A 19,550-nucleotide genomic window follows, 5' to 3' on the forward strand; every position below is an offset into this window, starting at 1 on the left:
TTTACTAATGACTTTATTTAAAAAGCATTTTGCATTTATTTTACATGAACTTTACATGTTTAGGCTGATTTGCAGTAGGAATGCTTGTCTGGGGAAAAAAAATTTGATTTTGAATAAAGGCTAATTTAATCAGCTGAGGATTTTGCACATGATGATGATAAGAGCGAACTTTCATTTAGAATTTAGCTTTAAATTGTGAATAAAATCTACAGTTCTCTGACAGTACACTAACCCTGTGATCCACAGTTACTGAACTCTCTCTCTCTCTGTCTCTCTCTCTCTCTCTCTCTCTCTCTGTCTCTCTCTCTCTCTCTCTCTCTCTGTCTCTCTCTCTCTCTCTCTCTCTCTCTCTCTCTGTCTCTCTCTCTCAGGCCCTCTACATGCTTCCCGTGACTCTCTCCATCATCGTGATCACAGTGTTCCAGCTTCCTGCCTTCAATGACAGACAGAACCTCGGCGCCGTCTCGCTGCTGCTTGTTCTCTTTGGGTCAGAGTTAAAACTTTAACATGTTTAATGTGTATTTATTCTACAGTAGCTACAGTTACTATGGTATGAGAGAGAGATGTAACGAAGACGTAACACACACTCGTAATAAACCCTAGTCATTAGATTGACATCTAATTGCAATGACATCACTCCGGCGTGGATTATTCGAGATGTTTTTGATCTTGGAGATCATGGATCAGAGGTTGTTGATTCGTTGATGGACACCGACGCTACGAAGACGTGATTTCTTTTCCACTCCGTCGCTCTGCTAATTGCAGTGAGAACACTTTAAACCCAGAAGCTGGGCATCTTTACATCTGTAGCTAAACCACACACACACACACACACACAAGGAGATAAACACAGCTCTCTTTCCTCTATCCTTTACCACCCTGTTCACTGAGAGTAATGAACAAAATAAAAAAAAACAAGTGGATCGTTCTAAAAAAGCGAGAGAAAAGCTTTGCTGTGAAAAGAGCTGATGAAGCCATTTATCTTCTGCGTCTCTCAGCTTGTCTCCTGAACGTTTTCCCTTTTTACACCCCCATTTGCTTACTACTTTTCTCTCCTTTCTCTCCAGACACAATTACTGATGCTGGTGTTAATTCTTACTTACAGATTCGCCAGCTTCCCCTGGATGTACCTGGTGTCATCCTTGTTCAAAGACGCAGAGATGGCCTTCATCAGCTACGTGTGCATCAACCTCTTCATCAGCATGAACAGCATCGTCTCCACGGCCATCATGTACTTCCTGGGACAAGCTAGCCCGAACAACGAGGTAGGAACAAAGCCGAGGTGTGGTTAAGTGCTGCAGGATGCTGATAAGATTAAAACTACGTCCTTTTTTGATAATTTAATAAAAAGAGGGCGCGGCCAAGGCAGTGTCGATATCACTCCAGGAGTTCCCATGCACTTAGTAAGCAAGGGATATCCTTTGCCGCGCCCTCTTTTTCTTGTTTCTTGTATTTTCTTGTTGTTGTTGTTGGTATTTTGAAGATGAACACTGGTTTAAATGTCAGTTTAATTCTTTTTTTTATTCTTGAATTTGAATTCAAGTGCTTGAACTTGGCCTTTTATTGATGATGTCATCATGTGTCCACTAATTTATGGCTGATCAACATAAACATGCAAGGATTCTATGACACTTTTGTAAATCTAGGCTTAAGTGTTATGCTAGATTTAGAAGTCTCATAAAAATTCTAGTAAAAGTTTATGCTAGATTCTAGGCCAGGTTAACGCTAAAATCTAGCTAAAACTTAATGCTAGATTTAGAAAAGTCTCATAAAAATTCTATTAAACATTTATGCTACATTCTAGGCTAGGTTAATGCTAAAATTTGAGCTAAAACTTAATGCTAGATTTACAAAAGTGTCATAAAATTGTTGCAGGTTCATGTAGAACAGTCATAAATCATCTTAACTCATTTGTGTTTGATAACATCAAGTGTGACATTTTGTTAACAATCCATCTGCAATTCCCCAACCTGACCACCAGATGGACCCTTCATTCGATTTCTAGAGCTTCCGGGGTCACTTCCTCTCTGTCAGCTATTTAAGCAGGTTCTTCGACCACTTTTACACAAAGTATTGTTAGTTTCACTACATTGCTGTGCCGTTTTTGCCTGTTTCCTGTTCAATGTTTTTATTTAGATTAGCAATTTGGATTTGTCTGCTCGGTGGATCGTTCCTGTTTTCTGTTTTCTGACCTGCCTTCTGTTTTTGGATCGTTTTCTCTGCCTTTCTTATTTATTAAACCACTCTGCATATGGATTCTCTTCCCGCCAATCACTCATTACACGTTTACACGTTTTACTAAAAGATTGATGGACGAGGATTATTGTATCTAGTCACCGTAGCTGTCTGTGTATATGGTTTATTATTTATTTGCAAGTCACACTCGATCGTTACCTAGCAACCCATGCACACTGTAATTCAGTGGCTTCCTGAAAAGTTTTTTGTTTACACCTTAAAATGGAGGATCAGCTGCTTATCAGAGGAGTTTTTTCAACCTGTTTGAGTAAATTTAGCTTATTCTTTTAATAATGCCTAATATTGTGTCGGTCCCCCTTCTGCTGCTAAAACAACCCTGACCGGTCGAGGCATGGACCCCACTAGATCCCTGAAGATGCACTGTGGTATCTGGCACCAAGATGTTACAAGCAGATCCTTTAAGTCCTGTAAGTTGCGAAGTTTGGACTCCCTGGGTCCCACCTTGCAACTTACAGGACCTAAAAGACACTTTTGATAGATACTGACCACTGCAGACCGGGAACACCCCACAAGAGCTGCAGTTTTGGAGATGCTCTGATCCAGTGGTCTAGCCATCACAATTTGGCCCTTCATCAAACTCGCTCAAATCCTTACACGTCCATTTTTCCGGCTTCTAACACATCAACTTGCTGCCTGATATATCCCACCCACTAACAGGTGCCATGATGAGGAGATCATCAGTCTTATTCACTTCACCTCTCAGTGGTCATAATTTTATGCCTGATCAGTCTATTTTAATATCTCTTGTTTGAGATCATGAGAAGAGCTTTTATTATTAATAAATGTTAGTATAAAAGGATTTGACACCTATTTTTAAATGCTGGAGATTCTGTATTATTCATAGCTATGGTGGCTCATAGGTGCCAATATTTATGCCCACTTTATGCAGGTGTTTGTTGTTGTTATTGTAAATTACTGATGGTGTGTAATGTTTTTTTTCTCTACACAGCACATCCAGGCCGTGTACAACATCCTCAGCAAAGTGTTCCTGGTCTTCCCTCAGTTCAGCTTTGGGAACGGGTTGATGGAACTGGCTCGTGTGGACCTGCAGGTCCAGATACTGAGCACGTACGGGGTGGACGCCTATAAGAACCCATTTAGCCTGGACGTCCTGGGATGGATGCTCATTTCGCTGGTCCTGCAAGGTTTCATCTGCTTCACTCTGCGGCTGCTGATGAACAAGTGGCTCCTCCGCAGAGTCAGGTGAGGAGTGTGGAGCAGGGCGGAGTCAGGTGGAAAAACAGATGAAAAAAATGACAGAAGTGATGGACTACAGAGAGTGAGTTAGTCCAGATGTGGAGTTAAGATGCTGTTGGTTAACACTGATGACATCATTGACAAAATGTCAGTTCTAGGAACAACCAATAGGACATCTTCAAAATGTCAGCTCCTGTACTGACATCACCAGAACATCATGCTAGTTATCACTAATCCGATTCAAGCTCATTATTCCGAATGCCTCTTATGACATCATCATTACGTCAAGCTCATTATCATAAATGCCCCTAATGAAATATTCAGAACATCGAGCTCCTTATCTCTAATGCCCCTCATGACATCATTACATCAAGCACATTATCCTAAATGCCCCTTATGACATCATCAGAACATCATGCTAGTTATCCCTAATGACATACAAAATACAAAATATTCATCAGAGATTATATATAGTATATATAGTATAGTATATAGTATCATTATACTTCTCACACTGACGCCTTGTCTGTCTCACATAAGGAGTTTGTGGACACGCCGGCAGTCCGTGCCTCGGACAGGAAGTCGGGGTGAGGACGTGGACGAGGACGTGTTGGCTGAATGCCAGCGTGTGGACAGCGGAGCCGCTAGTTCGGATCTGCTGCAGGTCAGTCAGCTCAGCAAGGTCTACCGACATCTGAACCGCCGAGTGCAGGCCGTCAACAAGCTGTCCTTCGGCATCCCAGCGGGAGAGGTCAGTGCTGAGCTCAGAATTAAAATCCTGACCCTGTGCACCTTTCACACCTGCTTATAAAGCATTTATAAACTACAGTAACTAACTCATACACACACCTTCAGGACTAAAGACTTCAATTCAATCAGGTAGTCTATTTAATTTACTTGACTTTGCTTACATACAATTTATAACAATATAACAACTCATTTATTAATCATTTATAAATCAAGCACTATTCAATCCTTATTCAAATTAATAAATTACTTATGAAGGCATAATTTTAGTTAAAAAATATTTTCAGCTTTTTAAATCAAAAATGTTTTTTAAAACAAATCAAACAAATAGCTTATGAATGTTAAAAAGCTATGAATGGCTTATGAACATGTCATAAGGTCATATGTAATGATTGTATATGAGTTAATAATCATATGACAGTTCTGTGCAAAAGTTTTGAACCAGGTATTAATCCTCATTAAATAAATAATGCTTCATCAATTAATAGCTTATAAGAATGTTATAAGCTCACAGTATTATTAAACCTGTTATTTCCTAACAGTTTATATATGGAGTACTCGTTATGTATAACAATATAATATCTGGACATTTGTAACCAGGTTTTAATCCTTAATATATAATTAAGCAACATCTATTACAGCTCTATAAACATGTTATAAGCTGATGTGATCAACCCTACATTATTAGCAAAGTTCATAGTAATTATTTGTATTTAGGTTACTAATTATATAGTGTACAAAAATAGTGCATGACAATCGATAAATAATTAAGAACTAATAATTGTAATTGCTTATAAACATGTTATAAAGCAATGGCTTTATTAAATCACCATATTTTTTTAGGTTTTACTGATTATAAACCAAGTGTATAAATACGTGTAGACAGATTTTAGTTTTAAATAAAATGAAATAAGTAAATAAATAATCTAATGATGCCTTATAAATGTGTTATAAACCAGTTGTGTTATAAATTGTTAAAACTCAATTATGTTTCTACGAATTCCCACTGATATACCAAAAGTGTACAAATTTTCATCTGGGTTAAATCCTAATATTAAATGCTCTATTAATGGCTTATAAACATGTCATTGTTACATGTTATAACTGACACCATTACTAAAGCTCTGTATTTTTGAATTTTGGATATCTGTTATTAATTACATACAAGTAGTGTACAGTGTTTGTAGTGTTTGTAGCCAGGTTATAATCCTTCATAAGCAATGTACACAATTTTTTAATGTCTTATAAAAATGTTATAAAGTGACACCCTAATTATTCTTATTTTGTAACTGTTTCAGTATCTGTTAAAAGTACAAATGTTTGTAGCCAGGTTGTAATCCTTATATATCATCTATTGATGACTTATAAACATGTTATGACATGGGATTTGTAAAGTTTATACCTTATACTGTTTATAAAACAATAACAAAGGATTCTGAAAGGAATTTGGTGCTTGATTATTAATAATGGTTGGTCTTGAGTATTAATAATGTCATTGTGCTCCCCTTGATATTTGACATGGTGGCTTAGTGGTTAGCACTGTGGCCTCACAGCAAGAAGGTCCTGGGTTCGAATCCTGGGGTCAAACAGGCAGGGGCCTTTCTGTGTGGATTTGCATGGGTTTACTCCGGGTACTCCGGTTTCCTCTAAAAGCATGTACATTAGGTTGATTGGTAATTCTAAATTGAGTGTGTGTGGTTGTCTGTCTATATGTGTGGCCCTGTGATGGACTGGTGACCTGTCCAGGGTGTACCCTTGACTTTCGCCCAGTGTTTGCTGGGATAGGCTCCAGCAGATCCCTGTGACCCTAATTAGGAATAAAGCGGGTGTAGAGAATGGATGGAAGTTAGAAGCTGTTTTTTTCTCTTCTAGTGCTTTGGATTGCTGGGAGTCAATGGAGCAGGAAAGACCACCACCTTTAAGATGCTAACCGGAGACGTTAGTCCAACCCACGGCTCTGCACAAGTGCTGGACTGGGACGGGTAATTCATTCCCTCCTGAATTTTCCAGACTCAAGCTCCTAGTGGCTCTTTTTGTTTTATTTCAGATGTACATGTTGTGTTTCAGGAGAATGGTGGACATCATGGACTGCAGGATGGAGGGGATAAATATCGGCTACTGCCCTCAGGTGGACGCTCTGGACGAACTGCTGACAGGAGAAGAGCATCTGTACTTCTACGCTCGCATCAGGGGCATCTGTAAGAGAGAGATCGATCAGGTGGGACAGCGTCTTTATGCTAATGCTAGCATCCTCCTACAGAGTGCCATCAGACACATCTGCTTCCTCTTATCAGCTACTTATTCCTCAGTGCACTCTCCTCGACTTTCCCTCATGACTCATGAGAGTGTATGACCTACACCACACGAGTGCCCACTCGTATAATGAAACCATTTTTTGATGACTGAGGCAGTGAAAAAAAGCACTGTTTTTCTTGGGGGTGTGGGGGTGGGGGAAAGTGTTTGGGCGTGGTCCACCATAGCTCACTAATCTGCTAGTTTAACCTTTTAAACTAAACTAAATATCGCCCTAGCAATCACTTGGAATACCATAGCAACTGCCTAGTATCACCCTAGCAACCACATGGAATATCACAATAATCAACTGGCAACATTCTAGAAACCAAATGGAACACTATAGCAACCACTTAGCAACACCCTGTATCACCAGAAACACCATAGCGACAACTCAGCAAAAACCTAGCAACCATCAAAAAAAACTGTAGCAACAACTTGGCAACACCCGGCCAGCCAGCCTGGACCCTATGGCAACTACAATACCATGGCAAACACCAGTTAACCAACCAGCTAAACTATTGTAGCAACAACCTAGCAACAACCCACCAACCAACTGGAATACCATGACAACCAACTAGGAACACCCAAGAAACCATATGGAATACCATAGCAACGAGCTAGCAACAACTGGAATCCATGTAATAGGCCATCACAATGCTTTTTTTTAAAGAATGTGTGTCATCATCTAAAGCAAAATGATCAAAATGGCTGTTGAGCTTATAAAAAGACTTTGATTGGAGTTTCTTCTCAGGCTCTTGATTCTTTCTTTTGGGAGTGTGAAGGTCAGTGTAGAGGTCAGTGTGGAGGTCAGTGTGAAGGTAACTGTGAAGGTCACTGTGGAGGTCAGTGTGGATATCAGTGTTGAGGTCAGTGTGGATATCAGTGTGGAGTTCAGTGTTGAGGTCAGTGTGGAGGTCAGTGATTTCCTCCTTGGCAGTCTTGTCTTTGGCGTTCTCACTGAGCGAGGCTGGTGTGAGTGTATTGTATGTGACTGGGAGGACTCAATGCTTCTCCATATTGATTAGCAATAAATGCTAATTATTTAATTGTCCATTCTCACAGTGGTAATTCAGTTGGGAAAAACTCAGGCATGGACTGCAATGGTGAGATCTTCATTAGCTATTAGACAAGAATGTGTTAAGAGACGAAGGATTTATAAAGGCTTCTTCATTACAGCACTGAGGTGTGTGCGCATCGGACTCTTATAAAACTCCAGTAAAAATAAATCTTACTCCTAGAAAACAAATCTGACACCGATAAAAACAGATCTGACTCCTGTACAACAGATCTGGCTTCCATGAAAAACACCTGACTTCTATCAAATCAAATCTGACACGAAGATGAACATCACTGGAATGTGAGCTCCTGAAATGTTCATTATGACATCATGGTCCATTATGACATCACTGGAATGTGAGCTCCTAAAATATCCATTGTAACATCATGGTTCATTGTGACATCATGGTCCATTATGACATCACTGGAATGTGAGCTCCTAAAATATCCATTGTAACATCACGGTTCATTGTGACATCATGGTCCATTGTGACATCACTGGAATGTGAGCTCCTAAAATGTCCATTGTGACATCACAGTCCATTATGACATCACGGGAATGTGAGCACCTGAAATGTCTATTATGACATCACAGTCCATTATGACATCACGGGAATGTGAGCACCTGAAATGTCTATTATGACATCACAGTCCATTATGACATCACTGGAATGTTAGCTCCTGAAATGTCCATTATGACATCACAGTCCATTATGACATCACTGGAATGTGAGCTCCTGAAATGTCCATTATGACATCATGGTCTATTATGACATCACTGGAATGTGAGCTCCTAAAATATCCATTGTAACATCACGGTCCTTTATGACATCACTGGAATGTTAGCTCCTGAAATGTCTATTATGACATCACAGTCCATTATGACATCACTGGAATGTTAGCTCCTGAAATGTCTATTATGACATCACTGTCCATTATGACATCACTGGAATGTGAGCTCCTGAAATGTCCATTATGACATCACTGGAATGTGAGCTCCTGAAATGTCCATTATGACATCACTGGAATGTCTATTATGACATCACAGTCCATTATGACATCACTGGAATGTGAGCTCCTAAAATGTCCATTGTGATATCACAGTCCATTATGACATCACTGGAATGTGAGCTCCTAAAATGTCCATTGGGACATCATAGTCCATTATGACATTACTGGAATGTGAGCTCCTGAAATGTCCATTATGACATCACTGGAATGTGAGCTCCTGAAATGTCTATTATGACATCACAGTCCATTATGACATCACTGGAATGTGAGCTCCTGAAATGTCCATTATGACATCACTGGAATGTGAGCTCCTGAAATGTCTATTATGACATCACAGTCCATTATGACATCACTGGAATGTGAGCTCCTGAAATGTCTATTATGACATCACAGTCCATTATGACATCACTGGAATGTGAGCTCCTGAAATGTCCATTATGACATCACTGGAATGTGAGCTCCTGAAATGTCTATTATGACATCACAGTCCATTATGACATCACTGGAATGTGAGCTCCTGAAATGTCCATTATGACATCACTGGAATGTTAGCTCCTGAAATGTCTATTATGACATCACAGTCCATTATGACATCACTGGTATGTGAGCTCCTGAAATGTCCATTATGACATCACTGGTATGTGAGCTCCTGAAATGTCCATTATGACATCAGGGTCCATTGTAATAATCATGTTCCTTAATGATGTCACTGGAATATGAGCTCCTGAAATGTCCATTGTGACATAATGGTCCATTGTGACATCATAGTCCATTACGACATCACTAAATGTGACCTCCTGAAATGTCCATTATGGCATCACGGTCTATTATGACATCATTGGAATATGATCTACTGCGATTCCCGTTCTAACGTCATCGGAACGTCATCGCTCATCTGTTATAAGGACTGTTATGAGTGCAGCCTTCCTGAGGACTCACGTCCATTCTTTGAGCATTGAGAAACAGCCTTCAAATGAAGCAATGATGGTTAAATAAACAGAAAGGAAAAGTTTCTTCTCCACACAATCTGTTCCTCCTCCCACATTTCTCTTGAGGGACGTTTCTTCTACTAATCGTCGTTTATTATAACATTAAAAAAAACACGAGAGTTTCTCCAGCACTCTCCGCTCTGTAATAATTCTGATCTCTTTAATGCTGGAGGTAATGGCTCTCACTCTCAGAGCAGCACATATAACGGAAGATTAATGGAAGTCATTTCAGTTCTTTTTTACCGTTTCACGCTGACCGGAGCCGAAGAGATTCATGGAGGTATAAGAAGCTGTGTTTCTGTCAACTTTATTCACCTCTTATTCCAGACATTCGCATTACGCAATTAAAGCAAAGAATCATCGCTGTTATGAAAGGAAAATGAAGTCATTTTAAACCTGCTTTATTCTGAAAGCTCTCTCACACATCCACAGCACAGAGGGGTTAAAATTCAGCGTCTGGCTGTTTGCCGCTTTTGATGTAAGGAACCCAATTAATTACGATGCGTTCATCAGGACAGGCTTCGCTTCAACACACTTCAACTTCAACGCCGATGATTTCATTTCGAACGCTGCTCATTACCGTGCTCACCGTGTTCGCCCCGTTAGACCAACTTGTGAAGCGTTTTTTTCCAGAGAATAATTAGCGCTTCGTTAATTAAAAGTAAAACAGGGGAAAAGAAGAAAGGCAGAAAGGTAGCCAGGTTTAAAAAGACGGAAATAATAGTGCTTCTTTTATTTGACTTCTTGGGATTACTTTAAGAACAGAAATTTGGACTAGTTCGAGTGAGAAATAGAACATATCTGAGTGGTTTTTTGTGTATTGATGGGAGAAGCTAATGAGCGCGTAGTCCATGCTCTGGGGCTCCATGCACCGGAGCCTGCTGCTAACATCATTAGATTAATTAATCACTTTTAATGACTTTCAGCTCCAGTCATTAGAACACACTGATGACCTGCATTGCTGGAAATGTATTATTATAAACAGTGCTCAGTTTCATTTGGAAAAAATAAAGCATACTGTATTTTGCGGAGCTGCTGAGACTGTGATTAATATAAGTATAAAAACACTACAGCATGAATAAATATAAATTTATGAATAAATAAAAACAATTGGAATTGTCTGTAAGATGCTGAGGAATAAAAACCAATTCCTGACAATTTCTTCTCTACACATCATCATCATCATCATCAATGATATTTAAGATTATCAGATAACCAAAGATGATGTACAAGACAGTGGTGAGACCGGCCATGCTGTATGGTTTAGAGTCAGTGTCACTGAAGAAGAGACAGGAGTCAGAGTTGGAGGTAGCAGAGCTGAAGATGTTGAGGTTCTCTTTGGGAGTCACACGGTTGGAGGAACGAGTACATCAGCTCATGTTGGACGTTCGTGGGACAAAGTTAGAGAGGCCAGGTTAAGATGGTTTGGACATGTCCAGAGGAGGGAGAGTGAGTATATTGGTAGGAGAATGTTGGACATGGAGCTGCCAGGCAGGAGGAAAAGAGGAAGGCCAAAGAGGAGGTATATGGATGTAATAAATGAGGATATGAAGCTAGTGAGTGTAAGTGTTGAGGATGCAGAAGATAGGGATAGGTGGAGAGAGATTATTCGCTGTGGAGAACCCTGACTGGAAAAGCCAAAAGAAGAAGAAGAAGAAGAAGAAGAAGAAGACGATAAAACCAGAAAGTGTAAACAAAACACCAAAAACTTACAGGAACTAGCTTTTGCAATGTGATTACAATGCTTTCAGATCTTGTCAGGAATGTCGTAATTACGAATGGATTGTTCTCTGAATCCAGATTTTCAGAGTTAAGCCTTAAAGAAGCCTTAAAGAAAAAAATGTATCCGAGCGAGTCAAGTGTTCATGTCATCCATGATTTTCCGACGTCACCGTTTCACCAAACAAACTATTTCATCAATATTACCTCAGAACTCAGAAAGTCCTCAGAGGAGAAGGTCATGGCTGTAAGCTACATGGAGACTAAAGCACTGAGGAATATTTTTGCTGTTTTGTTTCATTAGAAACCTTTGTCTTGTTTTTCTGAGTCAAAATGCAGATATTCTGATGATTTGATAATAACGGGATATTCCACGTCTCAGGTGGTGAACTATCTCCTGAAGAAGCTGGAGCTGAACTACCACAGACAAGTCATCAGTGAACGCTACAGCTGTGGAACACGCCGGAAACTCTCTACAGCCCTGGCTTTGATCGGACAGCCACAGATCCTGCTCCTGGTAACCCCCTCCACCTTTATCTTCTCCTCCATCTCTTACACCTCCTTCTCCACATACTCCAACTTAATATACTCCACCTCATATCCATCTCAAACTCCTCCTCCACCTTCCCCTCCTTTACCTCTTTCTGCCTTTCCTCTTCCTCTTCCACCATTTCCATCTCCACCTCCCTCTCGTTCCCCTCTTCTTTCATCTCCTCCTCTTCCACCTCCATCTCTACATAGTCCTCCTCCTTGTCTCCCCTCCTTCACCTCCAGCTCAATCTCCACTTCCTCCTCCACCTCCTCCTCCATCTCCTCCACCTCCTCCTCCACATTGTCCTTTTCCTCCTCTTTCTCAAAAATCTGTTCACAGTTTTAAATGGTGCACATTTACAGTTTATAATTACAGTTTCTTCCTTCTCCATCTGTCCGTTTGCCAGCACTTCCATCAGCTGCTGGTTTCAACCCACATGATTTTACTTCAGCATTTAGATCCTCAGGGTTTTATTACTTCTCCTGATCTACTGTGGTGCTGATGATCTTCCTCACTTGCTTGGTCTCTCTCTCTCTCTCTCTCTCTCTCTCTCTCTCAGGACGAGCCGAGCTCAGGAATGGACCCTCGCTCCAAACGCCATCTCTGGAAGATCATCTCTGAAGAAGTGATGGGAAAATGTGCCGTGGTTCTCACATCACACAGGTACCATATAGTACTGTTTTTATTTGTTAAGTTTTCTGCTTTTGTGGAATGTAAGTGAGTGCAAAAGTTTACGCCCTCCACCTTCCCCAACCCTATGAGGTACTGGATGAAAAACAAGAAAATGTAGCTCAGGTTTACAACTTTAGATGAATAAAACACAAATATTAGAGCTGAAAGATCCTAAAGCTGTTCACAGAATTGAAAAAGAGATTTCACACAATATCCTTCTTCACTTTTTACCCCTTAAGGGTAAACTTTTATTTACGAAAAACTTGGATTTAAGAAAAGCACTATATAAATTGAAGCAAACTAACTAGCAAACATATAAGAAACGGTTCAGCAGTTAGAATGGCAAAAACTGGATATAAAAATGACGATAGACAGTCGATGTTTAGATCATGTTGTATATCACAATCAGAAAAGGACATAATAATAATAATAAAAAAAATTGTTGTTCAGCATTTTGAACATCTTTGCTGCTTGTGATAAGGAGCATCAATAAAACAAACATTTTTTGGAAAAATAATAATATTACAGCTTTTCTCAGAGGATTTACAAAACAAGAAACCTTTTGCATAGTATTTTTTTTCTCCAGTGATTTATTTCTATTTATTTTGCATTTTGTTACTTTGCAAAAACATCGATGGATATAAGAAAGGTACTCTATACACAGAACAACAACCAAGCATCCAAACAAACCAAACCAAAATAAATAAATAAACAACCAACTAAATAAATAACCAAAAAATTAATAAACACCCAAACAATCAGGCAAGCAAACAAACAACAAACCATCAAATCAAACAAACAAAAAATAAACAACCAATCAAATAAACAAAAACAATGAGCCAATACACAACCGAAAAAAATAAACAACCAAATCATCAAGCAAGCAAGCAAATGAAGAACAAATCAAACAACCAACAAAACATCAAATCAAACCAACAAAAAAATAAACAACCAACCAAATTAACAACTCAACAAACCAAACAGCCAATAAAAAAAATAAAATAAACAACCAAACAATCAAGCCAGCAAACAAACAAACAAACCATCAACTCAGACAAACAAAAATGAACAACCAACCAAATAAACCACACAGCTAATAAACAACCAAAAACATTTATAAACAGCCAAACAATCAAGCAAGCAAACAACTGAACTACCAATAAACCATCAAATAAAACAAACAATAAACAAGCAACCAATAAACAACCCAACAAACCAAACAGCAATAAACAACCAAAAAAATAAATGACCAACCAACAAATAATCAAGCAAGCAAACAAAGAATAAATCAAACAACAAAACAACCAACAAACCATCAAATCAAACAACAAAACAACCAACAAACCATCAAATCAAACAAACAAGAAATAACAACCAATCAAATAAACAAACCAAAACAGCCAGTAAACAACCAAAAGATTTATAAACAGCCAAAATATCAAGCAAGCAAACAACCAACAAACCATCAAATAAAACAAACAAAAAATAAACAAGCAACCAAATAAACAACCCAACAAGCCAAACAGCCAATAACCAAATGAAGAAATAAATAAACAACCAAACAATCAAGCAAGCAAAGAAAAGATGAACAACCAACTAAATAAACAAACCAAACAGCTAATAAACAACCAAAAAAATTAATAAACAGCCAAACAATCAAGTAAGCAAACAACCGAACAACCAATAAACCATCAAATAAAACAAACAAACAATAAACAAGCAACTAAATAAACAACCCAACTAATTAAACAGCCGATAAACAACCAAACAAAAAAAAATAAAATAAAATAAATAAACCAAACACAGAATAAAACAAACAACAAAAAAAACAACAAACCATCAAATCAAACAAACAAATAAACAACCAACCAAATAAACAAACCAAACAGCCAATAAACAACAGAAAAAATCAATAAACAACCAAACAACCAAACAAACAACCAAACACTCAACAAACCATCAAATAAAACAAACAAACAAACTGGTCAGGATTTTTAAAGGCATTACTTGGTTATTATGGAATATTTATATCACATTTTCTATTGTGGTCAGATGCTAAAAATTGCTATTATATTAACATACTCTTGTGATGTCATACTGTTGTTATGAATTTAATTTCTTGGTCTTGAGCTGAGGAGTACAAACCTTTGCACTTGTGCATGCAGTGAGGTTGAGGTCAGTGGACTGTGCTGGCCATGTCAGAAGCTTTATTCTGTGGTCATGGGGCTTTTTTTGGTGTTTTGGATGAAGCTCAGACCAGCTGTAACCTCTTGGCAGAGACAGCCAGATTTCTTCTTAGAAGCTTTTCCAGGATGAAAAACCAGCCGCATCACAGCTCCTCCTCTTCCTCTTCCTCCTCCTCCTCAGGATGAGATTCTGGATCATTTCTCTTTATAGAAGTCTTTCTTCTTTGTGTAGCTACTGAATTGTGTGTTTTAATATGAATAATAACGAACAGAGTGTGATATAAGGTGTTGTATTTGTGTGTGTGTGTGTTTCAGTATGGAGGAGTGTGAGGCTCTGTGCACTCGGCTTGCCATCATGGTCCAAGGCCAGTTCAGATGTTTAGGCTCCTTACAGCACATCAAGAACAGGTCAGAGATCTCCACTTCCTCTCTCCGTCTGACTCTCCGTTTTTCGCTAGAGATTAACAATGTTTCGTCTCGACAGGTTCGGCAGCGGATTCACGGTGAAGATGTACCTGACCTCGGCTTCCTGCGACGTGGACTCCATCACCACCTTCATGCAGCAGCATTTCCCCAGCACTTTCCTGAAGGTGAATCACTGCATCAAGCTTTCTGGTAGAAACCAAAGAACCTCCTCTACATTAGCAGCAAAAACCATTCAAAACATCTCAGCTCTCGCTTTAAAGTCTGGAACTTCAGCACATTTTTCTCTTCTTTTCTTCTCCTGAAAACATTTGTAAATACCAGAGGAGTTGAACTGTGTGGGTTTATAGTGAGAAAAATAACAACATCGAAGCACTGTGCTTAAATAAAAATACAATGTACAGCACTCATTAAACACAATTTTTAAAATGATAAAATAGGCATTAAATTATGAACATGAAGTGAGTGAAAATAATAATAATAATAATAATAATAATAATAATAATAATAAAAAATTATAATACAATAAAACAAATAAACAAACAAAAAAAATGTTTATATTTTTTATTATTATATTAATTTATTTTAATGAAGTATTTGCTTCTTCTTTCGCCGGGGAAAAGATAAATATTTAGTTTAAAATAAAGTAAAATTGACTAAAAATAAATATTATTTTTTAACAATTTTACATTTGTCTCGTTTGCATTTATTTAATTAAATTTAATTTAATTCATAATTTAGTTTAATTTAATTATATTCTCCATTTTAATCATTGATTATTTATACATTTCTACATTATATTTCATTTATTTTAATTTTTACTAAATGTATTTATTCTTTTTCTGCTTAAAAGTTTTTTTTTTTTACAATATTCAAATATTTACTACAGTATATTACAAAATCGGAACAGTTTTATTTCAGTAGCTAGCATTTATTTATTTTTGTTGTGTTTTTATTGTTTCTCTGAGTAACATGATCTGAGTCGATTATGTCGTATAAAGAAGGATTTAGCCATAAAGTTTTACACTAAGCTAATCTGTCACTCTCTCTGGCATGATGCTAAGCTGCTAGCTGTAGCTGAGATAAAGAAAGGCTGCCCCGTGTGGAGGTCAGTGGAACTGAGTGTAACTCAGGGAGTGAAGCTCTTTGTGATCGTTTTGTGTGGTGTTTCCTGCAGGACCATCACTCGTCTATGGTGGAGTATCACGTTCCCGTGGCTCCCGGAGGCGTGTCTGACATCTTTGACCAGCTGGAGTCCAACAAGGCGGCGCTGAACATCAAACACTTCTCCGTCAGCCAGACCACACTGGATGAGGTGAGAGATGGGAGATGGGGCTGTGTTACACCTGTCAATCATCTCCTGCAGCACCGGTCCCTCATTCCAGCAAACTGCAACTCCAGCAACTCTTCATCATCTACTTCCTTCTCCTTTTTATTCTCCTGCTCTCCTCTTCATCCTCTTTCTCCTACTACTTTTCCTCCTTTTCGTCTTCATCCTCCTACTCTTCCTCCTTCCCCACATCTCCTCTTCATCCTCCTCCTCCCACTCCTCTCCCTCCTTCTCCTCTTCTTCATTCTTTTCCTCCTTCTCATATTCCATCCTCCTCCTCGCTCCCTTCCTATTCATCTTCCTGCCCCTCCTTCTCCTTTTCTTCATTCTTCTCCTTCTCCTCCTCTTTATCATTCAATTCCTCCTCCTCATCATCCTCCTTTCCCTCCACCTCTTCATCATCCTCCTCTTTATTCTTCTCCTTCTTCTCCTCCTCTTCATCCTCCTCTCCCTCCTCCTCCTTTTCCTCCTCTTCATCCTCTTCCTCTCCCTCCAGCTCTTCTTCATTCTTCTCCTCTTCATCCTCCTCTCCATTCTCTTCCCTCTCCTCCTTTTCACCCTCTTCCACCTCTCCCCCTTCCTCTTCATCTTTCTTTCTTCATCTTTCATCTTTCCTTTTCTTAATTCGTCTCCTTCTCCTCCTCTTTATCATTCAATTCCTCCCCTCTTCATCCTCCTGTCCCTCCTCCTCTTCATCATCCTCCTCCTCTCCCTCCTCCTCCTTTTCCCCCTATTCATCCTCCTCCTCTCTCTCCTCCTCCTTTTCCTCCTCTTCATCCTCCTCCTCCTCTCCCTCCTGCTCTTCTTCATCCTTCTCCTTCTTCTCCTCCTCATCCTCCTCCTTCCCCTTCTCCTCCACTTTATCATCCACTCACTCTTCATTTCCTCCTCTTCATCCTCACCCTCTCCTCCTCTTCATCATCCTCTCCCTCCTCCTCCTTTTCCTCCTCCCCTTCTTCATTCTTCTCCTTCTCTCCCTCCTCCTCCTCCTCTTTATCCTCCCTCCCACTCCGCTTTATCCTCCTCCTGCATCCACACATGCATCCCTCTATTCATCTCTTCTTCTGTATTCTGAACAGCACCTCATCTATAAACACACACACACACACACACACACACACACATTCTCACAGAGAGTCTGCAGGATTCATCCAGTCTTTTAAATACTTTCAAAGTAAAATAAGGTCACATGATAAGTGCAGTAGTGATAGAGCACAAACACAGCGAGGATTTAACACTGAAACTGCGGCAGTGTTCCAGAAACATCCGCCAGTCACATACGGAGAAATCTGCACCAGTGACGTGTTACGTGCATAAGGTCATTGGTGTGAGACCACTAGGGGTGCTGTGCAGGATATTTCACATGGACAGACGTTTGTTGCTCCGCCCTCTTTTGATTCAATAGCTTTAGAATTGAGCTATAATTAATTATAAGGATGTGCTTGCCACCTCATGTTCCTGAGCGCTGATGTACTGGGTATACTGGGAAACAGGAGGAATCAAAAAGTGAGCCATTTCCTTACAAATTCATACCACATAGTCTCCTGGAGAGAAAGAACACAGAGGAACGAAAGCCAGCGTGAAACTGACAGACGAGTCTAATCTTTTTCTCTCGTCTCGTCTCTGCAGGTCTTCATTAACTTCGCTATGGGAAAGGTCGGCAGAGACGGACAGGACGACGACGGGGCCTCGGATGTGGACGATCCTGACGGTCAAATGCAGTGAAATGAATGACTCACTCCTGGAGACTCCGAGTTAATCCTTACTGTAATTTTCCGAAGCTATTTAAACAAAAAAGTCATTACGTTTTATTTTTTCATGGAATAATGAAGGAAATAAGGCACCTTGTCAGGACTGACTAATTTATGTCATAATGTACCTCTTCTCTTCTGAAATGATCAAATCTGCAGCTTCAGATCTCTCTGATTTAATCGTCCGTTACCTCTGTAGTTTTATAAACTCTATCTATGCAAATCCTGTGTCATTAATATTCATTACAATGATAATAATAAGGATATTAAGTGTCCAAGTGTTTTCTCTGTATCCATAAAGATCTTTAAATACATCCTCTTTGTAATATAGTTATTAAAAATATAGATATACAACTTTCAATTAAAAAAAGTGCAATGGACGTCCTTATGATGCATTACGAGTTGTTAATATGCAGGACATAACACATAACACCTTACTTGTACTATGCACTATAATTGATTATAAACGCTGAAACCTCTCACGATGTTTTTTTTCTTTTTCTCCTTTTTTTGAACTCACCTGAACTTAGGAAGAAAGTTCAACACGTTTATAACATGTTTATAACCATTTATAAGTTGTATTTATAGTTAAGATTCAGGTTCGTATTTTTTAAAAAAGATTTTCTAGGAAGGCCATGCGCATGTTTACTCAAAGCAGGAATACATTCACAGCATGTTATAATGCATTAATGCATACAGCTTGCATTCTAAGTAGTGTTTATAACACATTATAATCATCTAATATTTTAAGGGTTGTATTTTTTAAAATGATTTTCTATGAAGGCTATGCATGTGTTTACTCAAAGCAGGAATACATTCACAGCATGTTATAATGCATTAATGCATACAGCTTATGTTATAAGTAGTGTTTATAATGCATTATAATTGCATTATAATGCATTATAAAAAAATTATTCAGTCATTAGGCAGTTCGAGATGGCTTGGGTGTACATTATGGGCAGACGTATGAGATTACAGGCTACATTCAGCACTTATAAGTGATATTTTGGGAGTGTTTTAAGCAAAAAGGGTTTTGTAAAGTCATCGACAATTTTAATATCTGTAACTGTAGAGCACTAAAATAAGTTTTTAACACGGTTTCATTATACTGCGTTTTTGTATTATTTATCTATTAAAGAAAATGATAATGAAGGCTTATAATACGCTATGCAGAATAAGCTTCTATGGTATTGATGATAATGTGTTATGAACACTAATTACTGTATAATGCATCACATTAACAATTCCTAATGTCTAATACATCAAAAGATAGCAATAATGATGTGAGTATAGCATTATGAATGCATTATAACATGTTATGAACACTACATAGACTACTATGCATCATGTCAAAAATTCATAATGCATAATATATAAAAAGATAGC

General features: G+C 38.7%; 1 protein-coding gene across 1 annotated transcript in view; it reads left to right on the top strand.

The window, feature by feature from the left end:
* Nucleotides 1-18,428, top strand: part of abca12 (ATP-binding cassette, sub-family A (ABC1), member 12) — a 99,786-nt gene extending 81,358 nt beyond the window's left edge. The window contains exons 59-70 of the mRNA XM_058393192.1: nt 372-487; nt 1,106-1,265; nt 3,206-3,459; nt 3,994-4,204; nt 6,073-6,182; nt 6,268-6,418; nt 11,653-11,787; nt 12,362-12,465; nt 14,976-15,068; nt 15,145-15,250; nt 16,261-16,398; nt 18,043-18,428. Of these exons, the coding sequence (XP_058249175.1) occupies nt 372-487; nt 1,106-1,265; nt 3,206-3,459; nt 3,994-4,204; nt 6,073-6,182; nt 6,268-6,418; nt 11,653-11,787; nt 12,362-12,465; nt 14,976-15,068; nt 15,145-15,250; nt 16,261-16,398; nt 18,043-18,138 (1,674 nt within the window). The 3' untranslated portion in view covers nt 18,139-18,428. The remainder of the gene's footprint in view (nt 1-371; nt 488-1,105; nt 1,266-3,205; nt 3,460-3,993; nt 4,205-6,072; nt 6,183-6,267; nt 6,419-11,652; nt 11,788-12,361; nt 12,466-14,975; nt 15,069-15,144; nt 15,251-16,260; nt 16,399-18,042) is intronic.
* Nucleotides 18,429-19,550: the final 1,122 nt, after the last annotated feature.

This window comes from Hemibagrus wyckioides, linkage group LG06 (assembly GCF_019097595.1).
Source record: "Hemibagrus wyckioides isolate EC202008001 linkage group LG06, SWU_Hwy_1.0, whole genome shotgun sequence".
NCBI lineage: Eukaryota > Metazoa > Chordata > Actinopteri > Siluriformes > Bagridae > Hemibagrus > Hemibagrus wyckioides.